The following is a 25,126-nucleotide window of genomic DNA, read 5'->3' on the forward strand; positions in this document are numbered from 1 at the left end:
TGGTACAGCTGGGTCTGTTTTGATCCCAGTGGCAAATATTCCATATATAAATGTTGAACCAAAAGGGAACAGTCTGTATTTTGGTGTGTCCTCCATTGAGGAAGCACATGCTATCCAGCTACCGCTGGGAATGACTCTGTGAGGAAGAGTTGTGTCCGTAGTTTCCTAGGGCTGCTGGAATGAAGTTTCATCAAGCAGATGGTTTAAAACACAAATTTAAAACATCTCTCAGTTTTGGATGCTAGAGGTCTAAATTCAAAATGTCTGAAGGGTCATGCTGAAGCCTATAGAGCGCAAGTTTCCACCTTTTCCATCACCCTGTATTTTCCATGTGTCTTCCCATGACCACCATTTTTTGACACCGAATTCTATTGGATTAGGGGCCCTTCTAATTCCACTGTAATTTTAACCCAATTATATCTACAGTAATTCTATTTCAAAATAAGATCACATTCAGGGATTAAAACTTCATCTTTTTTTTTTTTTTTTTAAGAGGGGCAGGTACGTAATTTAACCTGTAACAGTAACAATAAGAAATGTTCATTTGAAGTCTTAACCAAATAGACTTGGACACATTTCTATTTGAATACAGCACATACTTAACTAGAAATCACTGGTGTCAAAGATTGTGCTAGGTGCTATTTGAGTTATGGGAGATGATCAATATTACAACTACCCCCCCACACACAAAACCTCTAGGTACCTGAATACTGCTGTATTGCATTACTAAACATCTTTCAGGCAGAGATCAATTACATGAAAATTTTTGTACTTATGCAGGTCACAAAATACAGTAGTGATTAATAATAGTTGCTACTATTTATATTGTACAAAAATATTTGCCAGGCACAACTGTAAGTGCTTTACATTCAGTTTATTCCTCATGGCAGTCCTATATGGTAAGTACAAATCAGGTCAAGTTCATTTCTTATGGAATTTCCATATTTGTGATTCATTTTCTAGTCCCTGTGGGTCTGAGTAATTTCATCTTTACAATGAGATAAAATGAACCTCCTGATCCTTTCCTGCATTGGTACTGTTGTCTCCATTACTCTGTTGCTGTAGTTTTGGGAAGATGCAGGCACCAGAAGGTTTTAGCATTTAAAACATAGCTGGAATGGATTTCACTCCAGATCTTTCTTTGCCTTGGGGCCACTGGGTTGACATTTACCAGACTGAGTCCACCATGTGTGGTTGAGGTCTCAAGTGCTCCTGACAGAAATGAGTGCAAAAATCTTCAGTAGAAGATGGCCACCTGAAAGCAAGTTCCATGACCACTAGAATTTCTGTCTCTTCGCTGTTGTTTCTTTAACATCCAAAGGAGTAGCCAGGCCGTTAGAAGATGTTCAATACGTATTTGTAGAACGAACAGAAGACATTAATTAGCAGGCATTTCAGACCCAAAGCTTAAATCATGCCATGGAAAACAGAGGGTATCACTGGCTTCTGGTACTCACAAAATGAATTGAAAAACAAAATTGAAATTATATATTATGCTACTTTGGATAACTGGTTTGAGATTTTGCTGAAACCAAACCATACTAGAAAGCCCTGCAGTATCTCTTTCCCAGACACCTAAACCAAAACTTTAATAATCCATTACTTTGTCCAACCTGAGTGGGTAGTTGGTTTGTGTGGCATTCCTTCTTTAAATTGCTTCACACCAAATCCAGAAAACAAACAGGAAGCCCCTTTGCTACCTTAGTTCTTTCACTTCTCCTCCTGACCTTTTGGGTAGCAATATAATCAGTGGACTCTGGCATGATTAAACTGGTAAAAGGTGCAAACTAGAAAATATTTAGAGAAGAAACTTAAAGTTTCTCTTGTACTTAAAGTACAAGACGAGACCTTGCTGAAAATAACTTCTTAGTCTAAGGTGGTGAAAAAAGTAAATAGTGGGACATTTGGGTAAAAAGCAAAAACAAAAATTCTCAGAGATGCTTAGGAGCCATCAATATGGTATCTCAAAAGCTCTTGGAATCTACTGTTTGCAAGATAAATCATGCCATGAGTAACATATGCTATGTGGAGAACACAAGTGGGGCATGAGCAGAACAAGTCATCTCTCACTTTGTCCTGTAAATGATCTCCTTTGAAACGTTCTTGCTTCTATGTTTACCTTTCCTGCCAGAAGTCTGCATGACGGTTGTATTGTGTGTGTGTGTGTGTGTGTGTGTGTTTAAAAGGGGCAGGTACGATGTCACAAATGACTGTTGTGTTGGGGTTTTTTAAATCTTTCCTGGGGCCCTCCATGGTACAGTTGGCATACTAAAATATGTTTGATTTTAAACTCTAGAAAAAAAAAATTTTTTTTCAGTGCCACACTATTTAAAAAAGATTTATTTTAGAAAGAGCTGGGGGGTGGGGGTGGAGTGCGATGGGGGTAGGGCAGAGAGAGAAAGAAAGAGAGAGAGTGTCTCAAGCAGACTCCATGCCAAACATGGAGCCCAGCACGGGGCTCTATCTCATGACCCTGAGACCATGACCCGAGCTGAAACCAAGAGTTGGTTGCTTAACTGACTGTACCACCCAGATGCCCCTTTCAAAGCCACATTTTCAGTCTTACAACTGATCACTTTATCATATTCCCTCAGAACAGCCAGTTGCTGAAGTCTGAGGCTAGAAAGATCTGAAATAAGGAATGATCCCATTCAGGAGCAAGGAGCCCTTTCTGGGGACCATGGGTGAACTACCTCATAGTAATGTTTTATAACATCCCAAGACTCCTATATTAAGAGGATTATGGATTTGCAAATGCAAAAAAAAAAAAAAATGGGGCAAATACCATTTTGAAGTCATGATACTGATATAGGTACCTTCTTATTTTTTTCCTTGAGGTTCAGTAGGCACAGAAATTACTTCTAGTAGCTAAGAACAGGGTTTCCTATTATACTGACCTATTTTTTTTCCCCCTGCTATTTAAATACTGGCATTCTTTTCTCCCAAAAAAGTAGTAGGAACAACTGAGTGATTAAGCTACCTTGGGAATGAAGGTCCAAAGTCAAGTATCAGCAGGAATCAGGCAAGTGATATACATGTGAGAAGTGATTTGGGAATAATAAGAGAATGCCAGAGTCCTAAGGAAGCAGAGAATGCATGTTCCCTACAAAGCAGTAACGGAATTGATGCTAGGTCAGAAAGTGGCCCCAGGTTGCCAGGATGTCTCACTGTTCTCCCCGTCCTCCCTCTCAGTGTGTGTGATCACTCAAGTTTAAAACACTGTGCAGGCCATCAGTTTGTAATCTCTGCCTTAGGTTGTTGTCTCACGGTTGCACCACGGAACACAGGTTCTGAAAGAGAGTGGCCACCATTCAAAATAGGTTCCTTGGGCAAAACAGTTTAAAAAACTCTGGGTTAAGCAGTTAACTGGCTTTCTTGACTGCAGGCTTCTCAGAACCTTAAATGCATTACTTACAGAGTGAACCTCCAAGAGGAAATTCAGGGTACCAATCATTTCCCAAACTCATCTGACCTTTGAACCTCCTTGCTATGGATACTTCATCAATGTACTCTGAAAGACCATGCAGTAATTTACTTTGCAGTAAGTAATGTGAGTGTAATTCCTGTAAGTGAAAATCCAAAGGGAACAGTAGATGTTGAAAACAAACAAATAGGCTTGCTAAAATAAAGATGATTGTAAATGACCTTGACAAGTTGGAAACCACGACTTCAAGCTATGGAGAGTAGGTGGGGGAAACTGTGTGATTTTTGTTTTGTTTTATCAGCTACCGTGTGAATTAGACTTTCCTGTCCTTAATGGAGTGTTGATATTTTTGAGTTTTGAAGTGAGAATGAGATGGGAGATAAGGGATCATCTATTCTGCAGTTTTTGTTGAGATCTTGACTTCTGATAGTCATTCCTGCAACAAATATTTCTCATGTACCTACTGTTTACCAGGCGGGCACTAAGTAGAGTCTGGGATTAAATTACTGGTCTCACTAATGCCACAAATAATGTTTCCTTTCCGTAAGGGTATTTCTGACACCGTGAAAGAGAATCGCTTAGTTCATAGCCAATCCTGAGTCATAATCTGACCTGACTTGTTTAGTAGTTACATAGATAGCTACGAACAGTATTTGCTTCCCCATCAGATGCTGGTAATCAGAATGATCGAGTGCATTCACTTTGGCCAGGACGATTCTTACTGATGATTCAGCATACCACTTCCCTTTCCTATTAATTTGAGAATCCTCCACTTATGTGTTCATGCTTTGTTCTTTGTTTTTCCTGTCATTCTGAATGGCCAGGTATTTGTCAATATTGAAGCCCAACTCACATGCCACATCTCTACAGAGTCATCTTTGACCCTTCCCACCAGAAGTGGGAAGCCCACTATTCATCTCTATAAATACTTTCTGATGTCTGTTACTACTTTCTCCCTTAGGTAAAAAATATTAATTCAACAATATATTCCATAAATGTGTAGTAAGGGCCCACTGGATGTACTGTACTACTGACAGTTGGAGATGAAGTAGACATCAAGGTGAATGAGAGGGTCGCTAGCCTGACACTGGTAATACAGTGTGGATTTGACTATGTCTTACTCTGCTTCATTGAGTCTATATTGGATCACCAACTAAGTAAATGATTTCATCTATCTGGCGTGCTGTGGCTTGTACATATTGGCCAAGCAGTTTACTAAGCATGGGCTTGATGTTTCCCACATTCCTCAATCTTAGCTTTCAGTGCTGTAGCTTGATAATGCTTCGACAAAAACAGTTCATCCTTCTGGAAAATCTGTGTCCTTTTCATTTTGCAGCGCTGTTGACTACCTCTCTTTATTTGCTTTAATTTCAATTCCATTTACAGGTAAAAATCTCTTTCTAGTCATCAGGCACAGAGACTATATGAGATGCAGACCAGAGGTTCTTGCAAGAGTTCAACAAGCGTTTGCTGCTTGACAAGAAAATTACAACTCAATTAGAGTGTGTCTACTTGTGTTTTGTCCTGGAGTTTGCTCAGCTTGTTTTCCCATGCAGATCCAGCTCCATTCTCTCCTCTACCGCATCTTTCTCTGTTAATGAAAATTGTCCTTCAATCCCTGTTTATCCTTTAGCCAACAAACTAGTTTCAGTGGCAGCATTACGGTTACAGCTCATAGGAACCTCTTCTGTGCAGTAATTTAGCTGTCAGTCTGAAAGTGGTAAAGCAACAGAAAGATGGATGTTGAGCCCCGGGCATGACTGAGCAGATACCCTGCATGTCCCTACTTGGATGTGTGCTTATTAAAGTAAAAAGGAAAAATGCTTGCCCAAATTTCTCTGGGCCATGACTATATTACAACTAGGATTTTTTTTTCTTTTAATTTTTATTTATTTAATTTTTAGAATATTATTTATTTATTATTACTTTTTTTTTTTTTTTAACCAGTACTCTGCTAAGAACCCTCTTATTAGCCTTATAGAGGTTGGGTAGAGGGTAGAAATTATTTAGTAAGGGAATTGTCCTCAAATAAAAACAACTGGAACAGCAAATGACTGTGACATTTGTGGTGGAATCCCCTGAGTATGATGTTATGTTAGCACAATGTTTTGACAGTTTTTGTCAGTGGAGAGCAAATAGGAACCTGGGAGTTTCTATACAAGAACTGGTATGTGAAATAATAATTTCAGGTCCATCCACTGACTAATGACCGTGAGCAATCAACAAATTGACGAATTAACTCTCTTGACACTTTGGTTTGTAGACCAACAAGTTGCTTGATTGTGTCATCAGATGTCTGAGAGTGCTGGAAAACCCACAGTCAGCATCTGGTCACCAAAGTAAAATTTTAACCATTAATTCAGATATAGTTTATTGCATTGTACTCTCAACATACCTTATTAGCAGGAACAATCCATTCAGGACTTAAGCCCTCAGTTAAAGTAGTCCACAAATTGAATAGTGGCTCTACAAGTGATTTTTTTTTCAAATTTTATTTAATTTTATTTTTTTTCAGTGTTCCAAAATTCATTATTTATGTACCACACCCAGTGCTCCATGTAATACTTTTTAATTTGGGAGCATTATATATGCTTTGTACATAGGAAGGCAATTATCAGAGTTCTATGGCTATTTATTTTTAAAGACTTTTTGTAAAGATTATATTTATTAGATTAAGAGAGGGAGAGTGAGCACGGGAGAGAGAGAGACAGACAGAGAGACAGAGACAGAGACAGAGAAAGCAGGCATGAGCAGGAAGAGATGGAGAAGGAGGAGGAGGAGGGAGAGAAACAGACTCCCAGTTGAGTGGGGCACTGGATGCTGGACTCAATCCCATGACCCAGAGATTATTATCTGAGCCAAAGGCAGATGCTTAACTGACTGAGCCATTCGACACCCCTCTGTGGCTATTTTAGAAATGAATTTACCCACATTTAGTTTTTGTTTCTTGAGCCCTCAAGAAAACACCAAACACTACTTTGCCCTAGTACGTACCAACTATGTTTTCCCCAGAACTCCTCCTTGCTGAAATTTTTAGTAAATAAATCATTCAATGCTCAGGTAGGTTTGAAAAGTTTTCTCATTGTGTCCCCTTTTTGAAGAGCCACTCTGAGCATTTGCATATTAAAGATTTTGAAGAGGTCTTGCAATAAATTAAATCTTTTAAGTTTTTGTTTGTTTGTTTTTTAAGTGAAACTGTCCCCCAAACCCAGTAAGCCACTGACATCTTTATTACAATCAAATCAGTTGCTCTGTGGGAGAACAGGAGAGTCTCACTCCACTTTGAGGGGAAAGCTACCTTGTGAACTGCAGTGCTTCTCAGGAGGCAGAGGCTGTGAGGGTGAAATTTCTAAGAAACCTGGTCCAGTATGATGAGAACTATAGATGGCATCAGGATGACCAAAAGCATCAAATCTCTTCTTTCCCTAGTCTTTTAGATCTCTGTGTGAAAAAGAGCCACTTCTGTCAGTCATTTGGTATGTGCCATCTACAGTAAGCCAACTCTACCTTAAGTCCAAGAAGAAATATGTTGGTCTTAAAAAAAGGGTGGGAGGGGGCACATGCATGTGTCCTCAGTTTGTTAAGCATCCATCTCTTGATTTCAGCTCAGGTCATGATCTCAGGGTTGTGAGACCGAGCCCCACCTTGGGCTCTGCACTAGGCATAGAGCCTGCTTCAGATTCTCTCTCCTGCTCCCCCCTTCTCTTTCTTTCTCTCTCCCTTCTCCATCTGCCCTCTCTCCCTCTCTCTCTTTCTCTCAAAAAAAAAAAAGCTTATTTAGATATTTATAAATCTAGTTATATTAATTTTATATATTGTTACATTATATTTTTATATATTTATATTATATATATTATATATTATAATTTTAAAAATATATTTTATAATATATATTTTTATATTATATATTTTATATAATACATTATAATTTATATATTAAACTTATATATAATAATTATATGTAATATATTATATATAAATATATTTATAAATATATAAATATTCCATTATATGAATATACCTCAATTTAGCCACAGGTATGTGAGTTTATTGCTGTGATCTCTGTTTCATAGATCTGTGGGTCAGATTTTATGTGGATACCATACCATTTCTTTAAGTTTATTTATGTTTGCTAATCTCTGCACCCAACATGGGGTGTGAACTCATGGCCACCAGATCAAGTTGTACACACCTTGGACTAAGCCATCCAGGTACCCCAATACTGTACCAATTTAATTACTATAGTTTTATAGTATAGTTTGAAATCAGGAATTGTGATGCCCTCAGCTTTGTTCTTTCTCAAGTTTGCTTTGGATGCTTATGTCCAATGTTTATCAATTTTGAAGAATTTTTGCATCTGTTTTCATCAGGGATATTCGTCTGTAATTTTCTTGTGGAGTCCTGAGGCAGTGTTGACATCAGGGTAACAGTGGCCTTGCAAAATGAGTTTGGAGTATTCCATCCTCTTCCATTTTTTTGCAAGAGTTTAAGAAGGGTTGGTATTCTTTAAATGTTTGATAGGATTCACTGAAGCTATCTGGTAATGGAATCTCCTTTGTTGGGAGGTTTTTTGGTTCTTGATTCAGTTTTCATACTAGTAATTAATCTCAGATTTCCTATTCCATCATGATTTAGTCACAATAGTTTTATAGTTCTAGGAATTTATCCATTTCTTCTATGTTGTCCAGTTTGTTGGCATATAATTATTTCTAGAAGTCTCCTACAATTCTTTATAATTTTAAGATATCAGTTGTAATATCTTTTATTCTTTTGAGTCTTCTTTTTTTCTTGCCAAATCTTGCTGAAGATCCTTGCTTCTCTGTTTTATCTTTCCAGTTAGCAAGCTTGGTTTCATGCCTTTTTGATTGTCTTAGTCTCTGTCTCATTTATTTCCTCTCTATATTTGATATTTCCTTCCTTGTACTAACTCTGGGCTTAGTTTGTTCTTCTTTTCTAGTTTGTTAAAGTTAAGTTGTTTGAGATCTTTGTTTTTTATTTTTTGAAGATTTATTTATTTGAGAGAGAGTGAATGTGTCCCTGTGGGGGGAGTGGCAAAGGGAGAGGGAGAGAGTGTCTTTAAGCAGATTCCCCACTGAGTGTAGAGCCCAACGAGGGGCTGGATACCACAGCCTATGAGATCATGACGTGAGCCAAAACCAAGAATCAGAATCAACTGAGCCACCTTCACGCCCCTACTTTGTTTCTTAATGTAGATGGTTATTGCAGTCAACTTCCTTTTTGGAACTGCCACATCCCATTAGGTTTGGTATGTTGTATTTCCATTTTCATTTGTCTCAACATGTATTTCTATTGTTCTTTTGATTCCTGCTTTAACTCACTGATTGTTCAGTACATGTTACTTAATCTGCACATATTTGTGAATTTTCTGGTTTTCCTTTTACAATTGATTTCTATTTTCTTACCGTTGTGCTTAGAAAGGGTACTTGATATGATTTTATTCTTCTTAAATTTACTAAGAATTATCTTGCATCCTACAATATGATCGTTTCTGGAGAATGTCCTATGTATGCTTGAGAAGAATGTGTGTTCTCTTGCTTTTAGAATGAATGTCTCACAATCATCTGTTTATCTGATCTAACATATAATTTAAATCTAATGCTTCCTTATTGATTTTCTGTCTGGATGATCTATTCATTGTTGAAAGTGGGATATTAACACTCCCTACTGTTATTGTATTGCCGTCTGTTTCTCCCTTTACATCTGTAATATTTTCTTTATATATATAAGTACTCCTGTGTGGTGTGCATAAATATTTACAAATGCTTTATCCTCTTGCTGAATTCACCCCTTTATTATTATATAATGACCCTCTTTGTCTTGTATTACAATCTTTGTCATAAAGTCTATTTTGTCTAGTATAAGTATAGCTACCCCAGCTTTCTCTCACTTTCCATTTGCATTTTTTCATCTTTTCATTTTAAGTCTCTGTGTGTCCTTAAAGCTGAGGTGAGTCCCTTGTACATGGTTTCTAGTTGGATCTAATGTCCTTAAAGCTGAGGTGAGTCCCTTGTACATGGTTTCTAGTTGGATCTTGTGTTTTGTTTTTTTTTTGTTTTGTTTTTAATTCATTTAACCATTCTTTCTTTTGGTTGGAGAATTTAGTCCATTTACATGTAAAGTGATTATTGTTACATATGGACTCACTGCCATTTTGTTAAGTGGTATTTGTTGTTGTTTTGTAATTCCTTTGTTCCTTTCTTGCTCTTTTCCTTTGTGATTTGATGACTTTGTTTAGTGGTATGATTAATTCCTTTATCTTTTATGTATCTACCATGGGGTATTGCTTTGTGGTTATTATCATGAGGCTTATATTAAACATCATACATTTATAACAGTTTATTTTATATGAACAAGTTAAAACTTTTTTTTTAAGATTTTATTTATTTATTTGTCAGAGATCACAAGTAGGCAGAGAGGCAAGCAGAGAGAGAGAGAGAGAGAGGAGGAAGCAGGCTCCCTGCCAAGGAGAGCCCAATGCGGGACTTGATCCCAGGACCTGAGATCATGACCCAAGCTGAAGGCAGAGGCTTAACTCACTTAACTCACTTAAGAGGCTTAACTCACCCAGATGCCCTGTTAAAACACATTTTAATGCTCTCCATTTTCACTATATTCTTCCATGTTTAATGTTTTTGATATCAAATTTGTCTTTTTATCTTATGTATCCATTAAGATACTATGTAATTAGTATTATTTTTTACTATTTGTGTCGTTCAACCTTCACATAAAATTTTTAAGACATTAATCTACCACCATAAGGGCATTTGATTATTCCGAATGAATTAAACTACATATTTACCTTTGCCGGTGAGATTTATGCTTTCATATATTTCCCTCTTACTAAGTAATTAGGACCCTTCTTTTTCAGCTTAAGGAAATCCCTTTACCATTATAAGGTCCTTCTAGTGGTACTGAACTCCTTCAGGTTTTGCTTGTCTGAAAAACTTATTATCTCTCCTTCCATTGTGAAGGACAACTTTACCACATAGAGTATTTTTGATTGGTAGTTGTTTTTTCTTCTTCTTCTTTTCCTTCTTCTTCTTCTTCTTCTTTTATCACTTTGAATATATTGTCCCATTCTCTTCAGAACTGCAGTTTCTGCTGAAGAATCTGCTTATGGTCTTGTTGCTATTTCCTTGTATGTCATAATTTGTTTTGCTATTTTTAAGATTCTACCTATTGTCTTAACGTTAGGAGAGTTTACTTAAAATGTGTCTTGGTATGGGTCTTTTGGAATTCATCTAATTTCGAATTCTGTGTACTTCCTAGATATGGATGTCTGTCTCTTGTCTCAGATTAGGGAAGTTTCCAGTTATCATTTTTTCATAAAAGTTATTTGCCCCTTTTTCACTCCTGTATTTTTCACTGACCCCTATAATGTGAATATTGGTCTCATAAGTCCCTTAATCTATTCTCACTCTTATTTGTTCTTTCTATTCACCTATGATTGGATGAATTCCACTGATCTTTGATTTGGCCAATCCTTTCTTCTGTTTCATCCCATCTGCTGCTGAACTCCTCTATTGACTATTTCAATTCAGTGGCTATATTGTTTAGCTCTGTGATTTCTGCTTGGCACTTTTTAACATTTTCTATTTCTTTGTTGAAATTCTCACTTTGTTCATGCATTGTTCTCTTGACCTCAGTGACTGTTATTTAGGATTCTCCAGCAGATAAATCACTTATCTCCATTTCATTGAAGTCTTTATCTCGTTCTTTTGTGCAGAATGTATTTTCTGTTTCTTCATTTTTCTTGACTCTCTGTGCTGCTTTCATACATTAGATAAAAACAAAAAACAAACAAACAAACAAAAAACCCTCTCCAAGTCTTGGAAAAGTGGTCTCATTTAGGAGATGAACCTTATTTTCCAATCCTGCCCTAAGTCTTTCAAATCTCTGTGATTGTCTAGGTAGCTTCCTTTGTTCTTAGTGGCTCCAAGTAGTTGAAGGTGTTCCAAGACCTGTCACTGTCCCAAAGGGGAGGATCTCAGGCTGCATCTAGAAGCAGACTGATTGGAATTTGATCAGGCAGCAGCTTTCGAAGTAGACAGAAATATCTCTTACAGAGGAAAATTAGGAGATGAGCATTTCTGTTTGCTCCCTCTGCACTAAACTTTGGAGGGGTGGTCAGTTAAGAACTTTCTTTTTTGCTACTCTCCTACTTGTGAACATAAGCCCCACTGGCTGCCAGAGGTGAGCTATCAAGGGATGCATCCTCTGGGTGGCAGCCACAAAAGCTGAGGCACCACACATGTGCATATAAGCTCCTTTCTCAGAGACAATGGCAGTCTCAGGTATGGTAGAGGTGAGCATAAAGATTGCCCCAGCTGGCATCCCCCATCTCTGAGAGGATTGTAGTCAGCCTCTGGGTATGTGTTAAATTGGAAGCCTGCTCCTCCGGCCTCGGCTTTCGAGATAAGCAAATATCCTTCTTTCAGGGAAAGATTGGGCATTTTTATCTGCTATTTCTATAGTGTGTCCAGGGAAATAGTGAGCTAAGAGTTTTTTTTGTTGTTGTTGTTACAGTTATGTAGGACCCACAAATTTGAGATCTGCAGGCTACCAGGGCCAAATGATCAAGGGCGAGGGATGGGGGAATCCTCAGTGGCAGCCACAGAACTGGGACACCAAAGATGTGAACAAGTTCTCTTCCAAAAGATATTAGAAACCTAATTAGACCAAGGGATACCATGAGAATGGCATCTGCCAGCCCCTGTAGTCTCTGAAGAATATTAAAGTCAGACTTTAGATGTGTGTTAAATTAGAAGCCTGCTCCTCAGCTAAAGCTTTTGAGATAAACAAAAGTGCTCTTTCATTGAAAGACTGGATATGTTTCAGTCTGCTGCCTCTGTGCTGAGGGGTTAGCCATGGCGAGTCTATGCAAGTCCTTTAAGAACTGTCTCTTAGTTTGCTACAGCATTCTGGGTCTTGTGAATGTAAGCCCCATTGGCTTTCAATGCTGGATGTTTTAGGATCCTATCCCTTGGGTGGAAGTCTTAATAGTTGGATCACCAGATAGAGGGTCCAAACCCTTAACTCCTTAGAAGCTGAGGAATTTGAGTTCCCTCCCAGTTGTATGTCATTGTACATAGAACTGGAGGGGGTTATGGTAAGATTGTGTCTTATGTCCCTACTCATTTTCTGTAGGTTTTTATCTTATTCTCCTGATTTGTAAGAGTCCCTCTGTTGGGTTTTGGATTTCTTTAAGAGAGAGTTGTTTTTTGTGTAACTATAGATTCAGTGTGTTTATGAGAGGAAGGTAATTTCAGGATCCTCTCACATCTTCAGCTTGAACTGAAACCTCATGAAGTTACTCTCTATTACTATGCATTATCCTTCTCTGTTTCAGATAAGGTTCTTTGTCTTGAAGTTTACTTTGCTGATATTAATATAGCCACTCCAGATTAAAATACCTGTTTCTATGACATATTTTCTTCAATATTTTTCTCTTTTAAGTTCTGTGCCTTTATTTTTAAAATGTGTCCTTGGTAAAGAACATAGAAGTGAGACTTGCTGTTTTTCCTAAATCCAATCAGACAATGTATTATTTTTCATTATTTAATCAATTTACATTTAATATAATTATGATATGTTTAGATTTATGTATAGCATCTTGCTATTTGTATTATAGTTCTCCCACTTTTATAGTTATTTTTCCTCCTCTCCTGCTTTATAAATATAATTTGACAGTTTTTAGTATTGTTTTTATCTCCATTACATGTTTGTTAGCCATATTTCATTGTATTCTATTTTTATACTTGTTTGAGGGCTTATAATGCATGTCTTTAATTTACGCTAGTCTACTTTGACTTAATAGTATATCTCTTTAAGTACAGTGTTAAAAAGCTTACAATACATCTTTCTATTTATTCCCTCCTGTCCTTTGCATTACTGCTCTCATTTCTTTTACATATTGTGTGAACCCCCAAGCAGAGTGCTATTTTTTTCTGTAAGCAACAATTTGTCTTTTAATAAAGTAAGAAACAAGAAAAAATATTATTTGTTTACCCACACATTCATCTTTACAAGTGTTCTATTTCTTCATGTAGACTTATATTTCTCTCAGACAATATTTCACTTCAACATGAATAACTTTATATGACATTTATTATAATGCAAGTCCCCTGATGCTGCAATCTTTAAAAATTTGTTAATATGAAAGTGTTTTTGTACCACCTTTGTTCTTGAGGAATATTTTTGTTAGATATAGAATTCTAGTTCATAAGGTGTCTACTTGTGTTTTGTTTACTTAATTGCAGGACTTTAAGATGTTCTATTGACTTCTTCCCTGTATTGCTTCTAATCAACAGAGCTGTTATTCTTATCATCATTTCTCTGTATGTAATATGTCTTCTCCCCTATGACTGCTTTAAAGACTTCTCTCTTGATCTTTTTTTTCAGTATTTTTAATAAGTACTTAATGTTTTTTTTTTTTGTTTGTAACCATTATATGTGAGATTCATTAAGCTCGTAGAATCTTGATAGTTTTTAAAAAATGTAGCATTTTGGAGTAATATGGAACATTATTGGTCATTTTTGTTTAAATATATTTCTTCTGCCCTAATCTGTCTCTTCTTTCTTTTGAGGACTCTGGTTACATATATGATAAACCATTTTACATTGTCCCATAGATTTCTATGGCTCTTTTTTTTTTTAATATTTTATTTATTTATCTGTCATAGAGAGAGAAGCGAGACCAAGCTCAGGCAGACAGAGTGGCAGGCAGAGGCAGAGGGAGAAGCAGGCTCCCTGCCAAGCAAGGAGCCCGATGTGTGACTCGATCCCAGGACGCTGGGATCATGACCTGAGCTGAAGGCAGCCTCTTAACCAACTGAGCCACCCAGGCATCCCTCTTTTTTTTTTTTTTTTTTTTTTTTTTTTTTAATCTTCCCTGTGCTTCACTTTTAGAAAAATTCTATTGATCTTTCTTCAAGTTCACTAGTCTTTTCTTTTACCATTCCCAGCATGCTATTGATCCCATTCAGTGATTCACTGTTTGATTGATTTTCTTTTAGGGCACTATGTTTTTCAGTTTTGGAACTTCCATTTGGTTCTTTCATAGTTTGTATTATTGTGTTGTGATTTGTCACTTGTTCACTCATTATGATGATCTTTTTTTTAAATCAATCAAAATATTCATAATAACTTTCAAAATCCTTATTTGCTAATTCTAACAGTTATGTGATGTCCTTGTTTCTATAATCTGTTTTATCTCTCATGGTCATCCCCCTAACACACACACTTTTACTATCTATTAACTACTGAATATATGCTAGATGTGATGAATGCTTTATTGTTGGGATTCTAGATTATATTATCACCATTTAAAGATGGCTTTGCTTTAGTAGGTTATTATGTGGCATTTTTAAACTGGAGTTTTAGGTTGGCTTTAGTCTTTGTTGGGACAAATCTGCAGTAGCTCTTCTTTATAGGCCTATAGTTGCCATACTTCTAAGGCATGACCTTTGTAAAGTCCCACCTGTACTCTGGATATTCAGCAAAATCTAGCCACTTTGAACAAAATTGAAATTTCTTCCAGTACTCTGTGACCTTTGGAATCTTCATTCATCTTTCCCCTGACAGCAGCTATTCTCTGCCATACCTTAGTAAGTTTCAGCCTCAGGGTGAAAACAGTATTTGGCTAATCATTTGATAATTAATCTTTCTGTAGTATAGAAGAAACTATTCTTAATTTTTTATTTTACAACTAAAAACTTATTGGCATTTGGGAGAGATTTACAAAATACTATTTGAAAAGGGATGTGTAAGCTGTTCTTCTAGAATTCATCAGAAAATGCAAGGAGACATTTTTTTGCTATTAGTTGTCTGGCTCTAAATATATTTTTGTATTTTCCCCCTTTTTACATTTTATCATTTTCATATTTTTAAATATTTGTTTCCAGATCTTTGACTTTGTTTCTATTTTTAATATGTATGTTTATTTTGATCTAAAGTTTTAATAAAATTTTAAATTTAATTTGAGTACTTTTTAAAAAGAGCAATTGCTAGTATAGACCCTACCATAAATCAGTTTAATCTTCTAAATATCAGCATTTTGGGGCACTAATTCATTGAAAGTTACATTTTTATGTAAGAATCATGAAAAATAATCTGTGTACTGTCCTTTCAATAGAAAATTATAACTACAAATTATTAGGATCCATTATTTTGGAGATGGTGTAAGGTATGCATCATCCTAAAAGGAAAAGACCAAGAGGATACAATTCAAGACATGCCATCTGAAGTTCAAAAGTACTGGATTATTTTATCAATTGGGATTTATTCTTTTGCAAGTGAGTACTGTCATCTATTTCATGGTGTAGGAGAACAAAGGATTACTTTAACAAATGTGGCAAAAGTCACAGAAAACAGAACAATTAGATATCTTACTGAGAAGCACAGGAAAATCGTTCTCGGGTTAACTTGTTTTCATGTTTTGTTTCTTTTTAAATAATGGATCTACTTTCTATCCATGGGATGGGAAAAAAATATAGTAAATTGTTCTTTAAGGATTTTTTTAGATTTTGCTAGGAAGTATATTTGGGGAGGTTATTGATTTAATTTTGTTTTGCCACATTCACATTTTTGTCTTTCCTCTTCCCTGTCTTCTTTCCTGTAGCTTTTTCTTTCTTTCTTCTTTTTTTTTTAATTTAAAGATTTTATTTTATTTATTTGACAGAGAGACATCACAAGTAGATGGAGAGGTAGGCAGAGAGAGAGAGAGAGGGAAGCAGGCTCCCTGCCGAGCAGAGAGCCCGATGCGGGACTCGATCCCAGGACCCTGAGATTATGACCTGAGCCGAAGGCAGCAGCTTAACCCACTGAGCCACCCAGGCGCCCCTCCTGTAGCTTTTTCTTATTCTAGCATCTCTTCTGTCCCCTGCCAGATTTTTTTACCCCCTTACCCATGTAGTTCATTTCCTTTTATCCTGAACACAAAACTGAAGGATAAATACGGCCAATTTTTTTTTTAAGATTTTATTTATTTGACTCAGAGAGCGAGACAGTGAGAGGGTACACAGTCACGGGGAGTGGGAGAGAGAGAAGCAGGCTTCCCTCTGAGCAAGAAACTCAATGTGGGGTTCAATCCCAAGACCCTGGGATCATGGACCAAGCTGAAGGGAGATGCTTAATGACTGATCCACCCAGGTGCCCCTGCACTGCCAGTTTTTGAAAATCTAATTGCTTAGTTTTGATCAAGGCCCTCTTCCTCCCAAATAATGAATTAGAAACTCTTGGCTCCATCATCTTCTTTCTATCTTATTACATCTTCTTCCTATTTTACTGAAATAGGAAGATGTCTCAGTCTAGCCCTTCCGTAATTGTCCAGATTTGTTCCAAATTCATTTGCATGGTCTTCATTCCAAATAATATAATGAAATAATCTAAGCTGAAAGTGTATTCACTTACGTTGTTACTGTATTAATCAGGTAGGCTACATTGCTGTAGTAAGTAGAGCAAAATATATAATGCTTAAGCCTGATAGAACTTCACTTCTTTTTAACAACTTCCCATAGGTGTTTAGGTTGGAGGCCACTCCCCTCTGTGTAATCATTCAAGGACTTGGGCTTCTTCCATCTTGTGGCTTTCCCATCCCCTATACCCTTGATGACTCAGTGTGCTCAAGATCAGTTTACCACATCCAGGCTTTTTGGTAGAAGAGGAAAGAGAACAGAAGAGGATCACTCACCTCTTAATGGTCTGGGCCCAGAAATGGACCATATCATTCCCAGACTCATTACACTCTGACTGTGGGGGCTGACAAATTCTAATTAGGCCTGAATCATATGTCCCCCCAACTTATCCAGTTCCTACCAGAAGAACATGAAGTAGGCTGTCCACAGAAAAAGCAGCTCTCTTACTAAAACAGAGAAACTCATCATGAGCAAAGTAATTTCAAATGTTCCATACATCTTAAACATTTCCCTTCCATGTTTGTATACAATATCATTTGATTTTCACAACTTGCTAAGGTAAGATGAGTGGGGCAAGTGAAGATGTCTTTCCTAAGGAGTGAAGATTTTGGATCAATTTTGAGTAATATAAAGGAGATTTATATTTTTTTATTTCTTTTTAATTTTTAAATGTTTTATTTTTATTTTTTTCTTTTTTTGAGCGTGAGCAGAGAGAGGAGCAGGGGAGGACAGAGAGAGAATCTCAAGCAGGCTCCACACCCGGGATGGAGCCTGATATGGAGCTCACTCCCATGACCCTTTGATTATGACCTTAGCCAAAGAGTCAGACACTTGACCGACTAAGGCACCCACATACCCCAAGAGAGATCTGTATTTTTTAATTTTTTATTCCAAATACAAGGTTTGGTGTAGTGGTTACAAAGTCCTACTTCCTGGGTTCAAAGTCAGGATCCTCCGTATCTTTCTTGTGTAAATTTATTTATGTATTTATTTAGTTTGTATTTATTTGAGAGAGAGAGAGAGCGAGCATGAGGAGGGAAAGGGGGAGGAGCAGAGGGGGAAGAAGAAGCAGGCTCCCCACTGACCAGGGAGCCCAATGCAGGGCTCAATCCCAGGATCCTCAGATCATGACCTGAGCCTACAGCAGCCACTTAACTAACTTAGCCACCCAGGCACACTTGTGTAACTTCTTAACTATGCAACCTCAGACAAGCTAGCCTCTTTATGCATCAGTTTCTTCTACTATAAAATGGAAAAGATGATAGTCACTACTTAATCAGTTTGTTCTGAAGAATAAATAAGCTAATATGCATAAATTGCTTTGAAGCATATCTGGCACATAGTGAATACTCAGTGAATGTTATAATAATAATAACAGCTACTAGAATTATTATTCTCTTACCCAAGTACATGTTTTATAGGTGGGAGCAGTTTGGGGCTCTTGAAAGCTCTTGATAAATGTTAGATCTCAAGGATAAAAAAAAAAAATACCTAGAAAATTTACAGTATTATTTATTTAATTTCATGCCTTCTGCACTTGCTTTGCCTCCTGATGGTATTTCTATTTGTTTTCACAGAAGTCAATATTTTCCTGTTTCTCCTTTTGAAATAGATTTTTATGTGGGGCATATAAACAGTATCTGAAACAAGTGAAATTAAATTCTCCCAAGTGTAAGATCAAAATAGAAAAGTATGAGCCTAAAACCATGGTTCACAGGAAGGTTGTAAAGGCCAGTAATTCTGCTTACAGAGAACCCAAAAATAAGTGCGGGAAGGGGGCTATGTCTGATAACTAAAGATTTTGTGGTAAGGATCTAAGGCAAGGGGTCAAATTCATACAGACAAAAACAGTATTTGGCTAAACGTTTTTGATCAAGGAAGAGCTTCATTTGGTTTCGTATTAGCTTATTCACACTTCTCCGTGCTGTTTTCTCAATCAATCCTCGAGCGACTTGATACACCATGTCTAATTCTTCATAAATCAGCTAAACTTTAGAGTGATATTGACAGGAGCTTTGCTGACTCCATTGTTTCCTGTCAAGAGTTTTATTCGGCTTCAAAACAATTTGCCGTGAACGCCCTTGTTTGCTTGCCACACTGGTCTTTGTTTGGACTGAAAACTTTGATTTATAACTGTATATAATTGATGGCTGTGGGGTAGGGGGACTATAGCTCATGCTCCTCCTCTTTTAATCTAGCTTTGCCTAGAAATCCATGTTGTAGAGCATTCTCAAGGGAACCAGGCTGGGAAATTTTCCATATACCCAATGGGAGGCCATTAATCATGGGGAGGAGTGTGTTTGTGAAAGTAAAGAAAACAAAAGTCAGACCACCTCAAGATGGCTTATCAAAAGAATAGATGTTAAAGCTAATGTATTCATTGTGGGGTATTTATAAAGAAAAGCCGAGCTATTTGGTGAACCTGATATATTTGCAACTCCAAAAGTGAAATTTGACATTAGTACTTCAAATTATTAATATTGAAAAGCCAGTCCGAGGTCCCCGAGTTGTCGCTCAGTCGTTGACTGGGGAGAAGTTGAAAGCTCTTTTTAAATGGCACAAGTCTCTCTCTCTCTTTTTAAATAATGGGGGGGGGGAGGAAAATACGGAATTTTGCTTGGCAGCTGCATTACAGTGTGGCTTGGGGTCCCTGTCATCATAGTATTTGCTGAATTTAAGGCTCTGTTCTCTCCTCACTCTGCCCCCTTTAAGTTTTACTAATTCGAAAAGAGTCTGTGAAACTTTCTAAGTTGTACATTTCTTTAGAGTGTGAAGATTGATATGAAGTTTCTGAAAGCATCGAGAGATTCTTCTCAAGGGTCAGAAAGAATTGAGTAAGCCAGTGTTATTTCTTTAATATTCATCATGAAGCTATCAGACACAATCATTTATTTGTGGTTTGTTTTGTTCCTCCCTAAAAATTGTCTTGCCCAGTAAAGATACTTCACGATATTTCAATAGCCTATTTAGGAAAAGAAATTATACATGTATTCTTGCCAAATGAGTCATAATGCCAAGATTAGAGTAATAGATCCCTAGATACAGTAAATTTTAGGTGGTTTGGTTACACAAAGTATTTTAGTGATGGAGAATGTTGATCCAGTTGGAATAAACAAAGGAAGTAACAAAATCAAAGAGAGGGGACTGGATCATATCCCACAAAAATATCCCAAATTGTGACAAGAACTGTGTTGAGATATTGCTTAATGTCAGGTCACTTTATTTACTAACTAAACCGTTTTTATCATTAAAGTGGCATTTACAGAGGTCTAAGGCAACAAGGGTGGAGTTTCTTTTTTCACGCACCTCTTAATCTAGGCTTTATTTGAAGTTATCTGTTGTATTTTGCATTGTTTTGTTTCAGTGAGATTCTGCTATAGCCAGTGTCTCCCTGGAAGAGAAGCCAAGAATCTTTTCAGGTTATTTCTTCCTCTTTAAAGGATTTTGAACTGATAAATAGTTCCCATGTGAAGGATGCTAAAGTCAAAATGGAAATAGTGCTTTTCATAGATTCTATCCCTTGTTATATCAGAATCCTTTGAAATTAGGAGAAAGACGTTTCCCAGATGTTGGTACATTAGCACTCACAGTTGCCACTTAATGACACAAGAATCAATGGGCCTTGGAGAACAATTCCTTAACATTGACCTCATGTAGGGTGGAACTTCAATCCAGGACCATGGATGTGGCCATCAGAAAAATATTCATTAACCAAATGACAGAAGGCAGTAATTAAAATCCATAGTTAATCTGAATGAAAGCACAAAATAACACAGACAGAGGACAACTTTGAAGAATTAAAAATCCATTTCCTCGAAAGGGGCAAGAGACAAGCTCTAAGCCACCTTGTCATCACAAAGAGCTAGATACCTTTGTGCATCATCAGAGAGCTTTGTTCAAAATAACCCCTGTCGAGAGGAGACGCATGTGCGGGAGCATGGTTTTCTGTTGGTTTTGTTTTGTTTTGGGGGGTTTTGGGGTTTTTTTTTTTTTTTTAGTTCTTTCATGAGAAAAATGAATATTTGAGGAAAGGCTCTATTATGGGATATTTTTAAGCCTCTCCAAACTTCTGATATTTGTTCTGTGTTCCAACAGCTCTGCATTTCAAAACCAATATTTGTTTTGCATGAGTGTTCCAATCTTATGAAATATTTTACTACCTATGTTCCAGGTGTAACCTCCCTCTCTTACAAAAAAAAATAAGAATAAAAAAATCTCCTGTCGCTATACTCACAATCCCCTGTGCTCTTAAGACGTTAAAGCTTCAGAACTAAATCTCATTCTGGACATTTCCCATTGAACCACCTTCCTGTTGTCTGATGCTGTCCTTTAATGTGGATGTTGTTGCCTTGGGGGACAAGATTTTTTATTAGACTTCCAGGATATGGCCCCTTTTAATAGACAGTTGATGACTCTCCTCTCACTTCCTGGATAAACGGTTCAGATGAGGCAAAAGATAAAAATTCACGTCCTGGTACTAAAGAGACAAAAATGCCCCCCCGCCAAAAGAAAGGATTATGTTTTAACCCAAAGCAGAGAAGACTTTCAGAAATAGGCCATGTGCCTTTACATAAATAATTGCTGTACGGTGATCATAACAGGCTCTCTTGTTCAAACTCACACTCTATTTTTCACGTGGGGGAAGAGATGGTTCCCTTCAAGAATGTTTAAAATAATCCATGATCTCAAAAGTACTAGATACATATTACTAAAATAAAATATGAAGGCCGTTGGCTGTGTGCCACAAAAGCTGAGCTCCGTTAAAGGACATAATGAACAGTCATGGCTTTGCGTGCAATTATTTAATTGGGGAATAGATTTTTCTATCACTGTCCCTGGCAGTAGCAGCCATTTCATCCCGAGGCTTGGATTAAATGTTTCATCAGTAGTGCCTATTTAAGGATCTTTATGGAACAACAAGTCAGTCCCCTGGGCGAGCCCATGTCAACTGCAATAAAGAGATCGGCACAAGTGAGGGAGAGATTTTTTTGCAACGTGTACAGAGAATTGAACGTGTGCTGAGTGATTTGGATGCTTTCCGAGGTTTGAGGGTACACAGTCTCCTGATAGCAAAGGTTGGAAGCTGAACTCACTTTGTCCATGGGATTGTATGGTGTCCTTAGGAAAATGAATCCTCCAGCTACCACCCTCTTTCTAAGCACAGGTGAGTCCTGGCAAACAGGAACATGGCATAGAAACTGGCACTTGCCTTTCTTTTTCAGGAAATCTCTGCTTCTATACCTGAAATTGGACAGCTCATTGCTTTATGCCTTCTACAGAAGCCACCATCTGTTTCTCAAGGGCTAGATATAAATTTTAGAGGTTTGAACAATTATCTTTTAGTTTGGTTAGTTATTTGCCTACTTACTCTCTGAGTGGCCATAGACATAAATGCACACAGACAAGGACTGGATTATTTGTGGAGTGGGCACTGGTCACATTTAAACAGTTGAAATGTTTAAAAGCATTTTAATATTGAAACGTTTAAAAGCATTCTGAAAATTAAAATCTGAGCATCTTTTTTTTTTTTTTTAAAGGCAGATGTGCTGTTGCTACCATCAATAACCCTGAAAAAGGGTTTCATCTGGGGTTGATTTCTCCCTCTTGATGGTGTGATCACCTTGATTTGGTCTGTGTATCCTGCAAGTTATCTCAAAATTGATAAAAATGCATCCTGTGATATGGTTGAGTCACAAGATGTTGTATGGGGATTTATTTTCAGGATCTGGGGATGTGTCTGGGCGTGCTGTTTCATTCAAATCAAGAGACCAATTGCTGTACAGTGTTCTTTTATAGACTTCTAGTATTTGGGTAATTGAATGGCTACGCTCTGCCTCACTATAGCTTAAGAGGCATCTTTCCGATGGGGAGGCGGGCAGGGGTGAAACAAGTGCTTTTCCAGCCGGGCTCTAGGAATCTGCTGACGAGGCACTTAGGAGAGATTGAGGCGGTCCCGTCAGTTGCTTAGAAAAGTTCACAAAATCTTTCCCATCTGTGAAGTGACGGGGGGGAAAGTACCCAACCAAAAAGGATGCAAACTATTGTGCTGTTTGATCTCACTCGAGAACAGGAGGGCAAAGAAATGCTCCAAAATGCCTTTTTCTCTCCATTTCATGTAGGACTTTTTGTTTGTTCAAGATCTTCAGAAAAATAAATGAGGTTGCACCCTGAATGAGGCGTCTGTGTCTTAATTCGCAGGCAGGCATTCCTTCAGATTTAAGGGGAAAAAAATGAAGTAAAAACGAGTGTGTCTCACTTTAATTCTTGCTGCTGTTTCTAACAGCCTCTGTCCCAGTGTGCAGAGAAGGGATGCAGTCGGCTTCACCTGCCGCCATCCCGTCCCCACACCACCGAAGGCAGTCTGTGGCCTGGAGACGGTGATCTGGGACTCAGATTACCTCCTTGCTCCTTTTATTTTTTCCCAGAAAAGAATGTAAGACAACATTTACAGTTGTGCAGAAGCTTTGTGTATACCTTATTTATGATAAACTATGCGTCTGAGAAGTATGTCGTCCTGCTATGGAATTGCTGTTGGCTATTGGAATAGTTTTCCACTGAATACATTCCCAGACAGTAATGTCACCTAATGTGAGTTCTAGGTGTGAGGGAGGATACTCGATGCAAGTGTCATTTTTCCTCGTGCCCTTAGTCTATCTCTAATGGTACCTTAGGGAGGAGAGAGGCCTGAGGCCACAGCTCAGGATGACTAAGGCATTCCGTACAGCATTGCAGAGATGTGGGAGCAGGGGGATGTTCACATCCAGTGTTCTAACGGCCATGTTCAAGTGAATGGCGTTCCATGCTAAATTGGTGCACAAGTGTTGCTTGCCATGGTATTGACTCTGGATTAGTCTCATGTTTTGGGGGCCCCTTGCTCTGATACATGTAGGTGGTAAACCAGAATGCTCTTGCTCGTAGCAGACATGTTATCCTTCATGATTTTGGTACCTTCTCCACTGGAAGATTAGCTGTAAGTTGTTTCATTTTTAGTTATGGGATCTAGCACTGCTTAAAACTGATTTTTTTCTTCTTTCGTACCAGGGTCTGGGTCGGGATGGATTTCTATTTGTTTTTACTTTAATTTTTATTGATCAAAGTAAGGAGGGCTATGTCTCAAGACCCCCTTGGGAACCTGGAGTTTGGAAATCATCACCACAGTGTTATCTAGAATAAAATACAAGGATTCTTCCCGTGACTCACATTATGCTAGGGTTGAACTATCTCTAGAGTCCCTTCCTCTTCCTTGCTAATGCAGAATGAATTGTCCGTATGTTTCACTTATCACGTGCCTCTGGTGGGAGTGCAGAGATGTTTAGGATAGCATTTTGCAAGCACTGGTATGCATTTAAATCCCTTGGGGGTCAGGGTGGAGTGGGGGCTTGTTAAAATGGAGACTGACTCTGACGTAGAAAGTCTGAGGAGAGCCCTGGGATTCTCCAGTCCTAAAAGGTACCCAAATGATGTCAGTCCTGGTCTGTGGGCATCAAGGGTGTAGGATACCCTCTATGAACTTGCAACATACCAGGTTTCATGTGACCTTGCACAAATGACAGGACAAACTGTGTGAGGAGGAGACCATTAGCTAATGTTGGTCACCTCTTGCTTGCAAGTCATGGGCTATGCTGATGAATCAGGGTGTGGTCCCTGGTGTTTTTGATAGCTTCTTTCTACTTTGAGGGCAGACATATAAACCACTGGTTTCATCAGACGGTGACAGGTAGAGCTCCCTACCAAGATGGCAGTGGCACCAAGGGAAGGGAGCAGCTTTGCATGTGTGGGTTATGGAAGCATCACCAAAGTGATACTTCATCTGGATCTTGAAGGGGGAGAAGATTCTAAACTGATGACATGGGAAAGTGCCTGTTCAAAGTTAAAGAAGCAACGTCTTTTTGAGAGCGCTCACAATTCCTGGCACAAGGACTGCATATATAAGGAAATGCCTATATAAGGAAATGTCGTTCATGTTTACTAAGAAAATGTATATGCTATGGGCATCTGGGTGGCACAGTTGGGTAAGAGTCAGACTCTTGGCTTTTGGCTCAGGTCATGAGATTAAGCCTCACATCAGGCTCTGTGCTTAGCAGGGAGTCTGCTTAAGGCTCTTTCTCCCTCTGTCCTTCCCCAACCTTGTCTCTCTAAAATAAATAAGTCTTTTAAAAAGAAAAGAAAATGTATATGCTAGGCATCTCACGTTTATTAGTCCTAGTCTTATTAAAAAAAAAAAAACCTGAAAAAAGTAATATTTTTCCCATTTTGCAGATAAACT

At 37.8% G+C, this 25,126-nt stretch overlaps 1 protein-coding gene across 1 annotated transcript in view; it reads left to right on the forward strand.

Annotated features, from left to right (window-relative positions):
* Positions 1-23,032, forward strand: part of LOC309861100 (uncharacterized protein) — a gene marked incomplete at its 5' end in the record, with an annotated part of 268,107 nt that extends 245,075 nt beyond the window's left edge. Inside the window, one exon of the mRNA XM_082723671.1 lies at positions 22,398-23,032. Coding sequence (XP_082579797.1) covers positions 22,398-22,425 — 28 coding nt within the window. The 3' untranslated portion in view covers positions 22,426-23,032. The remainder of the gene's footprint in view (positions 1-22,397) is intronic.
* Positions 23,033-25,126: the final 2,094 nt, after the last annotated feature.

The sequence above is a fragment of the Mustela nivalis genome (assembly GCF_964662115.1).
Source record: "Mustela nivalis genome assembly, chromosome: 1".
Classification (NCBI taxonomy): Eukaryota; Metazoa; Chordata; class Mammalia; order Carnivora; family Mustelidae; genus Mustela; species Mustela nivalis.